The 20,916-nt window shown below is 46.2% G+C and overlaps 1 protein-coding gene across 2 annotated transcripts in view; it reads left to right on the top strand.

The window, feature by feature from the left end:
- The window catches only part of CD4 (CD4 molecule), a 55,333-nt gene that overhangs the window by 24,953 nt on the left and 9,464 nt on the right, over positions 1-20,916 (top strand). For both annotated transcript variants that reach the window (XM_088456050.1, XM_088456051.1), the window contains exons 6-7: positions 6,543-6,887; positions 15,159-15,401. In XM_088456050.1, coding sequence (XP_088312176.1) covers positions 6,543-6,887; positions 15,159-15,401 — 588 coding nt within the window. The remainder of the gene's footprint in view (positions 1-6,542; positions 6,888-15,158; positions 15,402-20,916) is intronic.

Raw genomic sequence — 20,916 nt, 5'->3', positions numbered from 1 at the left:
CATTCCAACAGCAATAAAGTTAAAATCTTAGCATAAATGGGCGGGACTTGGACGCATTCTGCCAATCAGATGCGGACAAATTCATTGTCTTTATCAGTTTGTGACTTGCACCAGACGCTGAGCACCCAGAAGTTATATCACCTTCACACCGGTGCATACGTGTCTGTTTGGCAGTCAGCATGTGTGAGGAACACAAGAATGCACAAGTATGAAGCGCTCTGAAGGTATCAACATTGACACACAATCCGGGGTGCAAAATACATTTAGTGTTACACACATAAAATGTAATAGTAATCACCCTTGCTATAGTTTGCTCCTTGAATGTTCCATCAGCATAAAATATTTCCAACAGATTTTTAGTTGGTTAGTAGACAGGTTAGATTCGTTAAATTCCCATTTTATTCCAAAAAGTGTCTCCCTTTCCACATGTACCTCACAGCACAACATAGGTCAGGGAGGACACAAAAAACAGAAAAATAGTTTAGAAAATCCTTTTAAAATATCTATTTAATAACAAATTGCACTTATTTATTTATTACCAGTTATTTATATAGCGCACACATATTCCGCAGCACTTTACAGAGATTATTTGGCCATTCACATCAGTCCCTGCCCCAGTGGAGCTTACACTCTATGGACCTCATTCAGAGCCGCTCGCTATTTGCGGTCGTTCATTTAAAAAAAAGGGGTGGCTATTCAAATGAACCGTTCGCACTTTGCGGTCTGTTGATGCCTCTAAGTCTGAACGAGCGAGCAAAACTTGCGGTCGTAATTTTGAAAATACGCCCCCTTGCCGCTCGCACCATACGTCATGTCCGCTATTTATTAGATTAATCGAGTACATCGAACAGCGTATGAACTGCTCGCTATTCTTGTGGTTGGTTTTTTCAACCGCTATTTTGCGAGCAGTTCTGACTAAAAAAAAACAAGTGACGTGGTCAATGATGCTGCTGTATTAATTATGCACACCCATAAAACGCCCGTTTTGACCTTTAAGCACGCCTGCATTCTGATCTTCACTCCCCGTTTTCAAGCACCTTCCCCTGTTACCACCCACATACGCCTCCTCCTGTCACTCAAATTAGCAGGCATTCACTATTTAGCGAACAAACGATTTTCGGCCGCACTGACTGGTTCGCGCATGCGTATTACAATCCGTACGCATGCGCAGTTGTGCAAACATCGCCCTATATTCCCTACCACATGCTCACACACAGACACACTAGGGTTAATGTTTGTACCTACCAGTATATTTTTGGAGTATTGGAGGAAACCGGAGTACCAGGAGGAAACCCATGCAAGCACAGGGAGACTATAAACTCTACAGAGTTGGGGCCGTGATGGGAATTGATCCCACAACCTCAGTGCTATGAGGCAGTGATGCTAACTATTACACCGTCTGTGCTGCCCAATTACCATACAAGGTAGGATAACAGCGTATAAACAAATCTATATACTGTAGGTGGCGAACAGCAACTGGTTGATCCAAAACGTCCAAGATGTAGAAAGGACTGGCTGAACCCCAGGTCCAAAAATGACGTAGGGCACCCCCCTAAAGCTTAACCAGCCCCGGACTTGCCAGCCAGTCCTGGTTCTTAAAATGACGGGGAACAAACGAGTAGGTTTCCACCGTAATTTAAGAACCAGCACCAGGCAGCAGGGCCAGACCTGGTTTTAAATGTAGGGAGAATATTTTTTGCGTGAGGATCACCCTATATTTAAAACCAGCTCTGGACCCTTTCTAGTGGGGGGCTGATGCCACAGCCTGGGGAGCCCTTTCACCGGGCCCCCCTGCCGCAGCATCAGTCCTGACTGATAGTAATGCCCCGCATGCTGGTACTTGTGGTTCTCCAAGTACCAGCCTGCTGGGGAGGCTTGCTGGGACCTGTAGTTCCACTGTAAATATCAATGTGAATTATTCTATTTTTTACACACACCTACAATATCAACCTGCCACCCACCGCCCAGGGGTGGCAGGGATAGCCCCGGGCTATCAGCCTAGGCTAAGGGTGCCCTGGAGAGGGGGACCCCTTTATTGGGGGAGGTCCCCAACTCCCCAGAGATCCCTAGCCTGGGCTGACTAGCGGTCAGGACTGATGCTGCGGCTGGGGGGCCCGGTGAAAGGGCTCCCCTGGCTGTGGCATCAGCCCCCCGTTAGAAAGTGTCCGGAGCTGGTTTTAAATATAGGGAGAACCTCACGCAAAATTTTTCCTCCCTATATTTAAAACCAGGTCTGGCCCTGCTGCCTAGTGCTGGTTCTTAAATTGCGGTGGAACCCTACTCGTTTTGTTCCCCGTAATTTTAAGAACCAGGACTGGCTGGCAAGTCCGGGGCTGGTTAAGCTTTAGGGGGGAGACCCTATGTCAATTTTTAAAAAAACATTTAACCTTTTTTTCACAATTTACAGGCAGAAACATACATGGATCACAGTGATCTGTGTATGTTTCTGCCAAACTCGCAGATCACAGGCAGGTGTATTTATTTCATGAGTTTTTACAGGAGAGTTTTTCCATCTCATGAGAGTTTAGAAACTCTCTGCTTGGTAAACTCCCAAATCCTATCTTCACTAGTGAAAAGGTTCTCGGATTTTTGCCGATGGTGAATTGAAGAGAGTTTGCTAACTCTCCAGTATTTTCCCGTAGCAAAGGAGATCTCTCTCCCGAGTTTTACATTAGTAAATTTGTGAGTGGGAAAAAATGCCCAAACTCTCCAGAGATAGCAAACTCTCCCAGACTCGATTCTTAGTAAATTTACCCCTAGGTGTCAGAAACGGGATGTAGTTAGGAAGCCGACGGTCTAAATGCCGACCGCCGGCTTCAAGCTTTCTATCCCGGCGTGGTACTAATGACAGGCATCGAAAACTCGACACCTGTCATTAACCATACGCCGGAAGAACGTTGCCCGGCATACCGGACGAAGGTAAGCCGGGCGCGGACAGCCACGGGGGGGGGGTGTTAGGTTTAGGGCTCCCGGGGGGACTTAGGGTTAGGCATCCTCCCGGGAGGGTTAGGTTTAGACTAGGGGAAGGGGTGGTTAGGGTTAGGCACCCCCGGGGGGACGTTAGGGTCAGGTACCCCCCCGGTTTAGGCTGCGTGGAAGGGGGGGTTAGGTTTAGGCACTGTGGGGAAGGTTAGGGCTAGGCACCCCTAAGGGAGGGTTAGGGGGGGAATTAGGTTAGCGATACTTACCTTAGGGACGATCGGGATCTTTACCCTTGCCGGGCTGCTGCTGTCGGGATTTGATAATCTACCTACTACACCCTCAGAAACATAGCAGGAGAGCCACGCTTAACGCATTTCAGATGCAATTGTCCTTCGTCAGAAGCGTGGTATAGGCTCATTAGTTCATATTTAAATACCCTAAACATAAGTGTCCACACCTGAAGCCCCTCATCGCTATTCGGCGTGTTCCGTGTGCTGTGCATGCGCAGGCAAACCACGGACCAGAAACAAGATGGCCGTTTGTGTTCCACCACACCGGATGTAGTCATCAAGCGTTCCACGTGTTCACAGTAGCCAGGAAGCTACATTGTTTATCGGTGTATATACTTCTTATCAATGGGATGTCCACAATCTCCTTGGATATTAGGAGTATAGGTATTAGCGGTATTCAGGAGTTTGTTGCAGGGGTGTATCTAGAGGTCCAAGCACCCCTCCCCTAGTAAGTCACTGGCGCCTCCCTGTTGGCAGTTAGTAAACAGACACTGTGGTGGCTGTATGGGCGTTGATCACCCCCCTCCCCTCCCTCGTTGGCCGGCGCTGATGCTTCTGACTGAGAAATCAGCAGCAGCTCAGACTTTTGACATACAGAACTGGGCGCGGATGGCACTGCCGGGCGGCGCTGGCTCCCCTGGCGAGTGCCATCCTGGCCAATAGGAAGATACGTCCCTGATTTGTTGTTTAGTCCGTTTAGAAATATCTTCCAAGGAATACATATAAAAACATGAGAAATAAAAATGTTTACATTAAAATGACAATAATAATGGATACAATAAAATAGCAGCTAGTCGAGATTAGAAAGGTGAAAATATATACACCACATACAGACGTGCATAATAAAAAATATATACACCACATACAGACGTGCATAATAAAAAATATATACACCACATACAGACGTGCATAATAAAAAATATATACACCACATACAGACGTGCATAATAAAAAATATATACACCACATACAGACGTGCATAATAAAAAATATATACACCACATACAGACGTGCATAATAAAAAATATATACACCACATACAGACGTGCATAATAAAAAATATATACACCACATACAGACGTGCATAATAAAAAATATATACACCACATACAGACGTGCATAATAAAAAATATATACACCACATACAGACGTGCATAATAAAAAATATATACACCACATACAGACGTGCATAATAAAAAATATATACACCACATACAGACGTGCATAATAAAAAATATATACACCACATACAGACGTGCATAATAAAAAATATATACACCAGATACAGACGTGCATAATAAAAAATATATACACCACATACAGACGTGCATAATAAAAAATATATACACCACATACAGACGTGCATAATAAAAAATATATACACCACATACAGACGTGCATAATAAAAAATATATACACCACATACAGACGTGCATAATAAAAAATATATACACCACATACAGACGTGCATAATAAAAAATATATACACCACATACAGACGTGCATAATAAAAAATATATACACCAGATACAGACGTGCATAATAAAAAATATATACACCACATACAGACGTGCATAATAAAAAATATATACACCAGATACAGAAGTGCATAATAAAAAATATATACACCACATACAGACGTGCATAATAAAAATTATATAAAAAGGATTTATCACGTTAAAAAAACACTTGAGTTCGAATTTACTGTTGAGCCCCTTGGCCACAAGGGTCCCCAACTGGTGAATACACCTCATTTCGGACTGCGTCAGTCTTTTTTAAATACCGTGTGTGTGGCATTTTTACATTTGCATCATTGTACATTATTATTATTGCTTAATTATATACTATTAACGTTGTACAGAGAATATTTGTTATTTGCAGTAGACCCTACTGTATTGGAGCTAAAGTTTAAAAACCCTAACACTCACACACACTCTCTATCTCACACAAACACTGGGAGAACATACAAACTCTACACAGATATGGATTTTATCTGAATCTAACCCATGACCCCAGAGAGCAATGCTAACAACTGCGCCATAGGGCTGCTCGCCATGGGTCTGATTTAGAGGTGCACGCAACCTCGACTTTATGAAAATGCCACAGCCCATGATGTTCCAACTGAGACGCCCACTAGTAATGGTAATACGTCTCGGTCAGTGGCGTAAGTTCATCCCAGAAGCCCGGAGGCAAGTTATAATTTGGTGCCCCCCGTCACATCCGCTGACACTGTAATGTAGCATTTCGCATGCAGATACACCCGCTAGGAAGGAGTGAGACAGATAGTTGTGGCTGAGGAGGGCACCGGACGTGTCACACTGACAAAAGAAGCTGATGAGGAGCAGTGACACCAATGAGTAGGGACAGGCTGTAGATAGATGAAGGCAGCAGCTGATGGTCTGAAATGGAGCTCTCCACTAGTGTATGGTGGCTTCTCAGGTGCCTGGAAGAGGTGCCATGTATTGGGCGGCTGTGACGGTACCTATCCCGGGTATATAGTTACAGCCCTAAGTGGGGTGAATATTTTGTGGACAATGGAGGAGGTGCCCCTTCACTGCTGGAGCCCTGCGGCAGGCTCCTCCATTGTCTCCCATGATTCTGCCCCTGGTCTCGGTGTGCCTAAAGACGCCCTATCAGAGCACCATTGATGCTTGAACCAGCTGTCCTGTGCCAGCGCTCCTGCAATGCTCGTGGTAACCGTCAGCATGCATGCTCAGTGGGACCCGGGTGCATGCATGCGTGTAGTTAGCGTGTACCTAAGAATCAGGCTGTATATCTTTACAGAACCTTTTCCTTTTACCTGGGATATGATGAACATTTCATATAAAAAGTTTCCACCATTTTCCAGGCACTGGTTAAAATAATTCCTTTTTTTTTTTGTTATAAAATAAAAATATATGGTGCAGTATTTCTCCTTTGAATTAAAAATGTGCAGGAAGTTGCATTGTTAGGTAATCCTATGGGATCCTGCTGGTGCGGTTTTTGTTGCACAGTCTATCTCCAATTTAAAAAATGACTTGAAAGGTTTTTAGTCTTCACAGTAAAGAGCCGCGTCTGACTGAGCCAAAGTTCTCCGTCAGTGGGCACAGCCAGAGAACCACTATGAAGCCGTTGGGGGGAGGCGGGAGGGCAACAGAAGGAGTAACTAAGCGTCTCCTGGCAGAGGAACGAAGCGCCTGATAATCATAACGTTCTGAGCGAGAATTTTTTTAAATTATATTTTTTTTTTTGCTGTCACTGTTCTCTGAAACCCTCTGTCTGCAATGACCCCTCTTGCTATTCCTGTGTACGACTACTCCTCATATTTATCCCACTTTCCCACGTTTGCAGGGTTTCAACCATCCCGAGCTGTTGTGTACATGACCAGGAAGAACCATGTAACTATCCCATTTACCTTCAATTTCAAAGCACGGGAACTACCTCTGTCCCATGAAGTGGGCATAGCAGAAGGGAACGTCACTTACCCATCCAGGGTGATTAAAAAACTCACGGTAGCCGCGAGGGCCGCGTGCTGGAGTGAGAAGTGCGACTCAAAGGCTCATCCCGGGAAATCCAATGACCTCAGCCTTAATCTTACTAAGGCTATGAGTGGTCATTACAGGATGGACATTGTTCTAAGGATTGATGGTAGAGACAAGAGGCTCTCGAGAGAAGTCTGCGTGGCTAATCTCACAGGTAAGGCCAGGCCGAGGCTATCATAAACCAATATAGATAATGGGCCTGATTTATTACCACGTGCGCAGTTCGGTCGATGGTGTACACTGCGCATGCGTATGAATCGCACTGCGCAAGTTGGGATTGCGATGGCTTTGCGTTCACCTACGCAGATACACAGCCTTCACAGACGGAGGGATGGGACGTCAGCGTTTGGGGGCGGTGACGGGGGAGTGGTTGAAGAAACGCAGGCGTGCCTGTCCATTTGAATGCCGTTACATAGGCGTTCATAAATTAGCCACTGCGACGGCATACGCAGCTTGTGTACTCACTACGTGCAACAAGGTTAGCAATTTCTGAGTAAGGTCAGGGCTGCTGTAATGTGCGTGAGGGGCCGATGTTACTCCATCTTCCCGAAGTATACGCAGGTCTGCAAGGTATTACGGATGTGAGATAGCGGTAGTGGGCATCTTTATGCTGGCTTTGGGCGTCTCTATACTAGCTTTGCGATTGCACTCATTAGCATATTTACGCAGCCGGCCTTCGTGCGTAATCGCAGCTGCGATCGCAAAAGCCATCTGTAATGAATCACGCCCAATGTTCATTGTTTTGTTAAGTATAGAGCATCGAAAAAGTAGAACCGCACTAAAAAAATTGATAATGCGATGATTGACTTACTGTCCAGGAATAGTATTAATCTATGCCATTAAGAGTTAGGGAAATATGCCATGTTATTCTAGAGGTGCTTCCGGAATATATTGCTCCATGTACTAGGGGGAGATAAGGAGCCAAACAAAAAAGGCAGATAAAATCCCTGTATTGCTTCTAGATATGTACTAAAGGGATTTCTATGCCTTCAGCCTGCTAGCGCTAACAGCAGGCTGCAATATTTGCACCTATGGCAGCGGTAAGTGACCTAGCTATTACCAAGGAGAGAGGTCACTTACCGTCAGCCGTCTACTCCAGCGCGGGTTTCGTCACCTCTGGCTGTCGTTATCTGTCTCTCCTCACTGAGGGGTCTATTTACTAATCCTTGGATGGAGATAAAGGGAACGGAGGTAAGGTACCAGCCAACCAGCTCCTAACTGCTATGTCACAGACTGAGTTTGAAAAATGACAGTTAAGAGCTGATTGGCTGGCACCTTATCTCCGTTCCCTTTATCTTCATCCAAGGCTTAATAAATAGACCCCTGACAAGCAGGTTGCAGGAAGTGAAGCGAGTTACATTTGTCCATTTGTTAATAAAGCTTGTTATAAAAAACCCTCACCACTGAAGGTGCACGGGACGCGGGAAGGGAGAGGAGACCAGAAAGGTAACAGGTGAGAGTCCACAGTGCAGTCAGGAAGCGCAATGAGTCTCTACTGACACCGCAGAGGCTGAGACTCTACGCTCACGCTCCCCGGTGGCGCTATTCATAGTACATATATCGAGTTAGCCGCCTCCTGCTTTGCTCCAATAAAAGGCAAAACAGAAGCGGCTTTTTCTCCACAGTAAGTGGATTTGTAGTACATGGATGTAAAGTATAGCAAATAGAAAGGTTCAACCATTCATATATCAGGTTTGACCTTTTTATAATGCCTAGTTTCTGAGGATGTTGTAAGGGTGTTCTCATTTATTTTTGGCGAGACCCTGCTATTTAGTTTCTGTAGCAATGAATGCTTTATTGTATTCCATCCCTCCGTTTGCACCAGCAGTGATACCTACCCTCCAACATGACCCTTCCACCCGGTACACAATGCTCTGCTCCTCCAACATGACCCCTTCCACCTGGTACACAATGCTCTGCTCCTCCAACATGACCCCTTCCACCTGGTACACAATGCTCTGCTCCTCCAACATGACCCCTTCCACCAGGTACACAATGCTCTGCTCCTCCAACATGACCCCTTCCACCCGGTACACAATGCTCTGCTCCTCCAACATGACCCTTTCCACCCGGTACACAATGCTCTGCTCCTCCAACATGACCCTTTCCACCCGGTACACAATGCTCTGCTCCTCCAACATGACCCCTTCCACCCGGTACACAATGCTCTGCTCCTCCAACATGACCCTTCCACCCGGTACACAATGCTCTGCTCCTCCAACATGACCCCTTCCACCCGGTACACAATGCTCTGCTCCTCCAACATGACCCCTTCCACCCGGTACACAATGCTCTGCTCCTCCAACATGACCCCTTCCACCCGGTACACAATGCTCTGCTCCTCCAACATGACCCCTTCCACCCGGTACACAATGCTCTGCTCCTCCAACATGACCCCTTCCACCCGGTACACAATGCTCTGCTCCTGGACTTCCCACATAATTAATGATTGCAGACACCTGTGTTGAACAATAGATGAGACAGATGTTTCACAAGTGGCTGCATTCATCAATTAAGAAGGAAACTCAGGAACAGAGCAATTTGGACCGGATGGAATTGGTCATGTTGGAGGGTTTTGAGTGATGTCTCCGACCCGACGCTCAGTAGCATTTCCTTAATAGAGATGGCTGGGTAATCTGATATGGGCTGCATGCAACACTACGGGGCATATTTATCACAATTCACATCTCAGATGTGATAAATCCACCCAAAATAGTGATGTGATATATGAATACATCGCAAGGATGTATCAGATATCGCATGCAGGGACAGAGGACCTCATTCAGAGTCGGTCGCGAGCGCCGATGCGCTCGTAACCGACTATGGTTTGGCGCTGGAGCGACAGGGAAACTTGATGCTCCGGAGCTCGTTACCAAAGGGGCGGCTGTCGATGTTGATTGACAGCTGCCCCCGTTTGGTAGGCGGGCCGGGGGGGTGGTTTCCAAAATGGAGGCGTTCCTTTACGAACGCCTACCGTTTTGTGGGCAGCCGCACTGACATCATCAGTGATGTCAGTGGGGAGCTTCCTGCGCCATCAGAGCAGAAAGCTCCCTGGGGCTTACGCGTGCCCAGACCCTACCCTATGGTCTGGTCGTAAGCCCCGATGGTCGCGATGGTAATCACCATTGCGACCATCAACCTGGTCGGTCGTTAAGCTGTGGGTGGTAACCCACAGCTTAACTAACGACCAGGAGGCCGCACTTCAATAATGAAGCGCCCGCCCTCATTCAGAACGAGCGGTCGCTTCTTGCGACCGCCTCTGAATGAGGTCCAGAGAACTTGTGAGAAAGATTTGTCCCTGCAAATCCTCTCCCTGCACTTCTCAGGGTAATTTTTGTAAAAGGGTGACTACGCATGTGCTGCCTGCTACACCCTCCCCGCGACCCCCTCCCCTCAGCAATCCCCCTTTCTCTCCCACTAAACTAACATTTACCTGCACCCAGGGACCGGTGATCCGGTGAGCTCCTCTGACAGCCAATTGCTGGGCTCCTGTTCTGTGACGCAAGTTAGCTGTTCTGTGCCACAATATAAAAGAAATATTTATATATAAAATATATTTAAATATAAATTCTATGGTGTACAACTCCTGTGGAGGGGTTAAACACAGCACGGCGCTTCAGGATTTAAATATGAAACGATACTTTATTCACATGACGTTTCAGGTGTAAAGAATTTGAGGACGGGGTTTAGCACCTTGAAACGTTGTGTGAATAAAGTATAATTTCTATATTTAAATCCTGAAGTGATACCTACCCTCCAACATGACCCCTTCCACCCGATACACAATGCTCTGCTAATGGACTTCCCACCTAATTAATGATTGCAGACACCTGTGTTGAACTAGTTAATAGATGAGACAGGTGTCTCACCACAGGTGGCTGCAATCATCAATTAAGAAGGAAGCCCAGGAGCAGAGCAATTTGTACTGGATGGTACAGACGGAGTTTCCTGGCCTCGGAAGCTGGCTAGCCTGAGTAAGCTGAGGATAAAGCTGGCCACACACTAGACCAACTTACATCCAACCAGTCAACTAGTTGATTGGTTGGAATGAAAATCTGGTAAGGTATGAAAGCAAATGACAATCAGCAATTTGCTCACAAACGCCGGAAAATTAACAAAAACTGTTGTTTGAACAAATTGTTTAGATCAAACATTTAACAAACTTGTCTAACGACCATTTTCATCTGTTTTCTGGAGTTCCTCCTAAAACTCAGTTGGAAGAGTCCTGTTCACATGACCTCTCCTGCAAGTTTATTACACTAAGTTCAATGGAGATTGGGGTTCTGACATCTTGTCTATTGTAGTTTGTTTCGCGGACGCCAAGTTGTGGTAACCACTTTTTACTAACGACCCCAAGTGTGGTGTGATACAAAGGGTACCTTACCCGTCTGGTTTATCCCTTGGTTCTTGTCAGTCGTCAGGCGTTATTACGGGCAACAAAAGTATTTTACCAAAGGAATTTACAGACAATGCAAGAATTTATTGTCAAATAATGTAAATATCAAGTTTTCTGACAATTATTATGGTTCAGCAAATAGAAATACAATTCTTATTATACACTTTGAACAAGCAAATGACCTTTGGATCCATAAAGTTTTATTTGAGCGGGAATGCTGGAACTTCAGATCAGACTGCGAAACAAGGGGTTAAATGCAGGCATACACATCACATAACAGTCACACATACTGGCAAGTGTGAAGCAAGAATAATCTTCCGTTAGTTTGTGCACAAACAAGGACAATTTTGCCTACCCTTCTGTTGCATGCAAGAGATTGTCTAAATAGAAGTCAATGGGCCTGATTCAGAGCCGTTCGCTATTTGCGGTCGTTCGTTCAAAAACAAGGGGTGGCTATTCAAATGATCCGTTCGCAAATTGCAGTCTGTTCACACCTCTAAGTCTGAACGAGCGAGCAAAACATACGCTCGTTTATTTGTTAAAAACGCCCCCTGGCCGCTCGCACCATACGTCATGTCCGCTATTTATTAGATTAATCGAGTACATCGACCAGCGTATGAACTGCTCGCTATTCTTGTGGTTGGTTTTTGCTACCACAATCTTGCGAGCAGTTCTGGCTATAAAATAACCCAGTGACGTGGTCAATGACGCTGCTGTATTAATTATGCACACCCATAAAACGCCCGTTTTGACCTTTAAGCACGCCTGCGTTCTGATCTCCACTCCCCGTTTTCAAGCACCTTCCCCTGTTACCACCCACATACGCCTCATTCTGTCACTCAAAATAGCAGGCATTCGCTATATTACGAGCACATGAATTTCGGCCGCACTGACTGGTTCACGCATGCGTATAACGATCCGTACGCATGCGCAGATGTGCGAACATCGCTCGGAACGAGCGTACTGCCGCTAGCGAGTGGCTCTGAATGAGGGCCAATGTTTGCAAACGGTGCCCGGGATAATTACTGTGGTTGCAGGTATCATTTCTCCTAGCAGTGCTGCAACTGGACTGTACCAAGTGACAAAGTTCATGTCTCCTGTCTTTTATCTGTCCTTAATGAACTCAGTTGTAGATACTTGAATAAATGGCTGCTGTTTATTCCTGACTCCCTCCAAAAGTCTCACAGATGCTTTACACTGGATTGTGGGTTTGAAATGCTTGAACAGCAGCAAAAGATATATACAGACTCTGTTTGTGCTGATATTGGGAGGATGAGTTACTCACTGCAAGGCTTCATATCACCATTATAATCTCCATTGCCTGTGAGGTGTGGTGCGGGGTGCAGTGATCCAAGATTCTGACCGACCTGCTCTACACTTCAGCCATCCGGATAGCAGGCTCTCCTTCTAGTCCCTCCAGCTCTCCTCACAGCTCTATCTTCCCACCTAACAGACTCCACCTCCTCAGTTCACAGGTTATGGTGCGTACACACTGGGCGATTAAAGTGGACGACTGAACGATAACGATATCGTTATCGTTCAGTCGTCCACTTTATCGTCCATTTTTAACACAAAAAAGATGAACGATGACGACGACGCGCGTTCCCGCAGGTCGTTCGTCATCCTCGTTCATCGGGCTGACATGCAGGCCAACCTGACGACCTCGTCAGGTTGCTGCATGTCAGGGAATGGGTGAGAGAGCCCGGCGCTGAACGATATCGCTAATGATATTGTTCAGCGGCTGTGCTCAATGTCATGAACGACATTGAGCACAGCCTGCCGGGGACACACTAGACGATATCGCTCAGGGAGCACCTTTAGGCTGCTCTCTCTGTCAGGGCTCTTCCTGCTGCTCTCTCACTCTGGGCTCTCATTAACTTAAACAGGAGGGAGTTTTCACTAAAACTCAGTTGGAAGAGTCCTGATCACATGACCTCTCCTGCAAGTTTATTACACTCAGGCCCTGATTCAGAGCCGCTCGCTATTTGCGGTCGTTCGTTCACAAAAAAGGGGTGGCTATTCAAATGAACCGTTCGCTCTTTGCGGTCTGTTCACGCCTATAAGTCTAAACGAGCTAACAAAACATGCGTACGTTTATTTGAAAAAGACGCCCCCTGGCCGCTCGCATCATACGTCATGTCCGCTATTTATTAGATTAATCGAGTACATCGAACAGCGTAGGAACTGCTCGCTATTCTTGTGGATGGTTTTTCCTACCGCTACATTGCGAGCAGTTCTGACTATAAAACAACCAAGTGACGTGGTCAATGACGCTGCTGTATTAATTATGCACACCCATAAAACGCCCGCTTTGACCTTTAAGCACGCCTGCGTTCTGAATTCCACTCCCCGTTTTCAAGCACCTTCCCCTGTTACCACCCACATACGCCTCCTCCTGTCACTCAAAATAGCAGGCATTCGCTATATTGCGAACAAACGATTTTCGGCCGCACTGACTGGTTCGCGCATGCGTATTATAAACCGTACGCATGCGCAGATGTGCGAACATCGCTCGGAACGAGCGTACTGCCGCTTACGAGCGGCTCTGAATCAGGCCCTAAGTTCAATGGAAAGTGCCATTATGTCCTTGTTTAAGAGGTAGTTAATTGGCATAAACACACAGCAGTAAAGCACCATCACTGTACCATAATACATAGATATCTAAATATATTCACAACAGTACTTCTTTTCACCATTTAATATGTACATTATGAAGTTACATATAACCAATAACTAGTTAGGTGGAAGAAAGGGCTCTTTCTCCCTGTTTAAAGACTGGGGTGCCACACATGCCCATCACCACGGCTTCTAGGGACTTATTTAACCGGCTCCTGACTGTTCAGTGTGAACTGTCAGGAGCCGGCAGCCAATCGGGCTGGCAGACAATAGAACGGCCGCTGATTGGCTCCAGCTCCTGACCGACTGACCAGCCCATGTGGGAACTGTCAGGAGCCGGAGCCAATCAGCGGACGCTCTACAGTTAGCGGCCGCTGATTGGCTGCTGGCTCCTGGCACTTTACACTGAGCAGTCAGGAGCCGGTTAGCGGTGTATGTGGTCACACACATACTGTACACCACTAATGTGTGTGTCTGGTCCGGGTCACTCGGTTTGTTTTTTTGCCAAGACTCGGGGATGCTACGGAGACCGGCGCCAGGATGTAGGTGAGTGTGGGATCTTTATTCCAGGTACTCCCAGTGGATTCTACATGGAGAAGTGGACATGAACAACTGGCAGCAGGTAAGTATGTGTGAGTGGGATAGGTGTATGTATTAAAGTTATATTGTATACGATGTGTGTGTGTGTGTACTGTGGTTATATAACTATTTATTTTACAGTGGGGGTACGGGTGTCGGCCGCCTGCTGACACGTGTAGTTATGCAAGTGCAAAAGGGCAGGCATGCTGGCACCTGTAGTTCCACTGTAAAATACAATAGTTTTGAACTATTTTTACAATAATATTACCCCCGTACCCACATCCCAGGAGTGCGGGGAAGAGCCCCAGGCTTCAGCCTAAGCCTGGCGTTTCGGGAGAGGGGGGACCCCTTCTTAGAGGGGTAAGGCACCAGGAGTGTAACTTTACCCCTTGTTGTGTTACCAACCCTGATGTGTTCACCTCACAAGATGGCCCCCACAACAGTACTTCACCTCACACTTTCCTTAGACCAACTGCCACTCACCAGCTGCCGCTCCTCTTATACTAGCAGTCCTCAACTGATTTCCAACTGACTTCTCATAGGACACTCTCTGTGTGCGCATGTGCGCCATGCTGCTTTTCTGCTTGTGCACGTGTAGAAAAGCGCAGTGCTATGTCACCAGCCATAATACCTTAAATATCAGGGTCACGACACTCACTTGCTGTTACTGAATAGCTGATTGCTTATCCATAGCTAAAGCTGATAGGGCACTTCTTAATTTTTCTTACATATATTGCATGATTCGGGGAGCTTTGCAAGATTGTGTTTATATATTTTGTATGTTATATTTCCTGTGCTGATTTGGCGTTTTAATGGCCGAACTCTCATTCTTAGTGTCCGCATCACCCAGTGGCATCAGAATGGAGTCTAACGTCAGTCTCTGCTGTAATGTAACCTGCATTGATTCAGACGGGAAGCTCTGCTGGCATCATGCGAACATAGGACATGAGATCTGTGGGCAAGTGGGGAAAAATACATTGACCAGGGAAATCACGGCTGTGCCTGAGACTGTGGGGAACTGGACCTGCATTGTAGTGGTCGCAGCAGAGAGGAAGGTCAGCGCCAGCCTGATACTGGGTGAGTGTTCGTGCCATCAGTGCTAGATGAGAAATGCAGCATTGTGTTTAATCTATGTCAGGCTTAAGTAGTAACTGTATAAGGAGTAGAAGTATGCCCGCCTGTCTCCACCATCCACGGGTGAGGCTATGAGCGCTGGCAAGCCTTAAGCTGGCCATACATTGTAAGATAATGGTTCAGATGCGGCAGGTATACATCAGTTCTGAACGATTGTCGCCCAGTCTATATACAACGTGGCCATAATTAAAGTTTCCTTACATGCAGCTGTCTAATAAAGTTTCCTTACATGCAACTCTAATAGGCAGGGGTGCCACCAAATTTTGTGAGTACGCTATGTGGCAAAATCTGCTGATAGGGGAAAATATGGCACCATACAAAGTAAAATACAAATGAATAGCTGAGAGACCTCAAATCTATACATAGTATAAAATAAGTCCCTGGTAGGCGACTGTCCATTGGTTTGGGCTAATCTCGAGAACCACTGGAAGAGCATTTGTTGAGGATGGTTTAGGTGTAGGGGTATGCAGTCGGGAACCCGGTGGACATAAACTAGGGGTGTGCACCGGCCACTTTTCGTGTTTTGTGTTTTGGTTTTGGATCTGGATCTTTCTTCGTGTTTTGGATCTGGATTGGTTTTGCCAAAACCACCCTTCCGTGTTTTGGGTTCTGGGTTTTGTGTTTTGGATCTGTATTTTTTTGAAAAAAAGCATAAAAACAGCTAAAATCACAGAATTTGTAGGTTTTTCTGCTCCTATGCTATTATTAACCTCAATAACCTTAATTTCCACTCATTTCCAGTCTATTCTGAATACCTCACACCTCACAATAGTGTTTTTATGTCCAAAAGGTTGCACCGAGGTAGCTGGATGACTATGCTAAGCGACACGAGTGGGCGGCACAAACACGTGACCCATCTAGGCGTGAAACTGCAGTGGCAGACAGGATGGCATTGAAAAACTAGGCCCCAAACTGTACATAATGCAAAGAAAAAAAAGAGGTGCAAGATGGAATTGTCCTTGGGCCCTCCCACCCACCCTTATGTTGTATAAACAGGACATGCACACTTTAACAAACCAATCATTTCAGCGCCAGGGTCTGCCACACAACTGTGGCTGAAATGATTGGTTCGTTTGGGCCCCCACAAAACAAGCTGGCAATTAATCTGTCCCTGCACAAACTGGCTCTACGGAGGCAAGAAGTCGTCCTCATCCTCCTCATCCACAGATTCCTCACCCTCTTCAGTGTTATGTACATCCTCATCCTCACAGAGTATTAATTCGTCCCTGCTGGAACCACAGGTCCCTCTGTACGTTCTGGAGGCTGGTCTCCCTGGAAGAGTTGATCATTCATTTTATGAACATCATCTTCTCCACATTTTGTGGAAGCAACCTCCTACGCCTTTCGCTAACAAGGTTCCCGGCTGCACTAAACACTCTTTCGGAGTACACACTGGAGGGGGGGCAACTCAGGTAAAATAGAGCCAGTTTGTACAGGGACCTCCAAATTGCTTCTTTTTCCTGCCAGTACAGGTACGGACTGTCTGACATGCCTACTTGGATGCTGTCACCGATGTAATCCTTTAACAGACAGACGCACGCTTGTCGCTGCTGCTTTGAGGATTCAAGTGCGGCTACAGCCCACACAATTCACAAAGACAGAAAAAAAAAAAGAATATTTTTATTGTTTGTGGAGCACACTTTGAGGGTTACACCACCCTCTAACAGACAGACGCACGCTTGTCGCTGCTGCTTTGAGGATGCAAGTGCGGCTACAGCCCACACAATTCACAAAGACAGAAAAAAGAAGAAGAATATTTTTATTCTTTGTGTAGCACACTTTGAGGGTGTCACCACCCTTTAACAGACAGACGCACGCTTGTCGCTGCTGCTTTAAGGATGCAGGTGCGGCTACAGCCCACACATTTCACAAAGACCGAAAAAAAAAGAACAATATTTTAATTGTTTGTGTAGCACACTTTGAGGGTGTCACCACCCTTTAACAGACAGACGCACGCTTGTCGCTGCTACTTTAAGGATGCAGGTGCGGCTACAGCCCACACAATTCACAAAGACAGAAAAAAGAAGAATATTTTTATTGTTTGTGTAGCACACTTTGAGGGTGTCACCACCCTTTAACAGACAGACGCACACTTGTCGCTGCTGCTTTGAGGATGCAAGTGCGGCTACATCGCACACAAGTCACAAACACATTAAAAAAATAGTTTTTTATTTTTTGGAGCACTTCGTGAGTTACACCACCCTTTAACAGACAGACGCATGCTTGTCGCTGCTGCTTTAAGGATGCAGGTGCGGCTACAGCCCACACAATTCACAAAGACAGAAAAAAGAAGAAGAATATTTTTATTGTTTGTGTAGCACACTTTGAGGGTGTCACCACCCTTTAACAGACAGACGCACGCTTGTCGCTGCTGCTTTGAGGATGCAAGTGTGGCTACATCGCACACAAGTCACAAACACATTAAAAAAATGTTTTTGATTTTTTGGAGCACTTTGAGAGTTACAACACCCTTTAACAGACAGACGCACGCTTGTCGCTGCTGCTTTGAGGATGCAAGTGCGGCTACAGCCCACACAATTCACAAAGACAGAAAAAAAAAGAACAATATTTTAATTGTTTGTGTAGCACACTTTGAGGGTGTCACCACCCTTTAACAGACAGACGCACGCTTGTCGCTGCTGCTTTAAGGATGCAGGTGCGGCTACAGCCCACACATTTCACAAAGACAAAAAAAAAAAGAACAATATTTTAATTGTTTGTGTAGCACACTTTGAGGGTGTCACCACCCTTTAACAGACAGACGCACGCTTGTCGCTGCTGCTTTGAGGATGCAGGTGGAATCTAGACGGGATTTGGAACCGAGGACACACTACCTCCATCAATTGTCTAAATCCCACTGCACTAATGTCGGATACCGGACGCACGTCTAACACCAACATAGCAGTCAAGGCCTCAGTTATACGTTTTGCTTCAGGATGACTGCTGTCGTACTTCATCCTCATCGCTAGGGACTGTTGGAGGGTCAATTGTTTAGTAAAAGTAGTGATGTTCCTACTTCCTCTCTGGGATGATGAACAACTCCCAGCAGCAGCAACAGCACTAGTAGGAAGTGGTTCTTGATCTTTCCCTATTTTATTTTTATCAGAGAAAGTTTGGTCCTCCATTTATGTTATATTGATATATATACGTGCGGCTAAAGCGCACACAAACACAGAAAATATTTTTTTATTTTTGCTGGAGAGTAGTACACTTTGTGGGTTACACCACCCTTTAAGAAATGAGCCAGCCGGCTCTTTACTTATGGGACACAGGCGCACGCTTGGCGCTGCTCCTTTGTTGATGCACGTGCAGCCACAGTGCACACAAGTCACAAACACAGAAAATATATATTTTTTTGGTTTGGAGTGTACTTTGGGGGTTACAGAACCCTTTAACGGTCAAGCCAGCCGGCCCTTTACTTATGACACAGGCGCACGCTTGGCACTACTTTGTTGATGCACGTGCGGCTACTGCGCACACAATTCACAAACACAGAAAATAATTTTTTTTTTGGTTTGGACTGGAGTGTACTTTCGGGGGTTACAGCACCCTTTAACGGTCAAGCCAGCCGGCCCTTTACTTATGACACAGGCGCACACTTGGCACTACTTTGTTGATGCACGTGCGGCTACTGCGCACACAATTCACAAACACAGAAAATAAATTTTTTTTTGGTTTGGACTGGAGTGTACTTTGGGGGTTACAGCACCCTTTAACGGTCAAGCCAGCTGGCCCTTTACTCATGACACAGGCGCACGCTTGGCACTACTTTGTTGATGCACATGCGGCTACTGCGCACACAATTCACAAACACAGAAAATAATTTTTTTTTTGGTTTGGACTGGAGTGTACTTTGGGGGTTACAGCACCCTTTAACGGTCAAGCCAGCCGGCCCTTTACTTATGACACAGGCGCACGCTTGGCACTACTTTGTTGATGCACGTGCGGCTACTGCGCACACAATTCACAAACACAGAAAATAATTTTTTTTTTGGTTTGGACTGGAGTGTACTTTCGGGGGTTACAGCACCCTTAACGGTCAAGCCAGCCGGCCCTTTACTTATGACACAGGCGCACGCTTGGCACTACTTTGTTGATGCACGTGCGGCTACTGCGCACACAATTCACAAACACAGAAAATAATTTTTTTTTTGGTTTGGACTGGAGTGTACTTTCGGGGGTTACAGCACCCTTAACGGTCAAGCCAGCCGGCCCTTTACTTATGACACAGGCGCACGCTTGGCACTACTTTGTTGATGCACGTGCGGCTACTGCGCACACAATTCACAAACACAGAAAATAATTTTTTTTTTGGTTTGGACTGGAGTGTACTTTCGGGGGTTACAGCACCCTTAACGGTCAAGCCAGCCGGCCCTTTACTTATGACACAGGCGCACGCTTGGCACTACTTTGTTGATGCACGTGCGGCTACTGCGCACACAATTCACAAACACAGAAAATAATTTTTTTTTTGGTTTGGACTGGAGTGTACTTTCGGGGGTTACAGCACCCTTAACGGTCAAGCCAGCCGGCCCTTTACTTATGACACAGGCGCACGCTTGGCACTACTTTGTTGATGCACGTGCGGCTACTGCGCACACAATTCACAAACACAGAAAATAATTTTTTTTTTGGTTTGGACTGGAGTGTACTTTCGGGGGTTACAGCACCCTTAACGGTCAAGCCAGCCGGCCCTTTACTTATGACACAGGCGCACGCTTGGCACTACTTTGTTGATGCACGTGCGGCTACTGCGCACACAATTCACAAACACAGAAAATAATTTTTTTTTTGGTTTGGACTGGAGTGTACTTTCGGGGGTTACAGCACCCTTAACGGTCAAGCCAGCCGGCCCTTTACTTATGACACAGGCGCACGCTTGGCACTACTTTGTTGATGCACGTGCGGCTACTGCGCACACAATTCACAAACACAGAAAATAATTTTTTTTTTGGTTTGGACTGGAGTGTACTTTCGGGGGTTACAACACCCTTAACGGTCAAGCCAGCCGGCCCTTTACTTATGACACAGGCGCACGCTTGGCACTACTTTGTTGATGCACGTGCGGCTACTGCGCACACAATTCACAAACACAGAAAATATTTTTTTTTTGGTTTGGACTGGAGTGTACTTTCGGGGGTTACAGCACCCTTTAACGGTCAAGCCAGCCGGCCCTTTACTTATGACACAGGCGCACGCTTGGCACTACTTTGTTGATGCACGTGCGGCTACTGCGCACACAATTCACAAACACAGAAAATATATTATATTTTTAGCACTTGGGGGGAGCACCCCTGATGGACAGAGCACCCCCTGGACAACACTACAGCACCTCTTTAGGACTGGGACACTGCACAGGACTTTGGAGTGGACACAGCCCCTATGGAGAACTGACTGCACAACACAGTCCAGCCAGCCCCTATGGACTTTGAAGTAGTGGACAACAGCAGCACTACAC

This window comes from Taudactylus pleione, unplaced genomic scaffold, assembly GCF_031769625.1.
Source record: "Taudactylus pleione unplaced genomic scaffold, aTauple2 ptg000685l, whole genome shotgun sequence".
Taxonomy (NCBI): Eukaryota; Metazoa; Chordata; class Amphibia; order Anura; family Myobatrachidae; genus Taudactylus; species Taudactylus pleione.
Note: the sequence above shows the minus strand (reverse complement) of the source record. Positions and strands in the feature narration are given on the sequence as shown.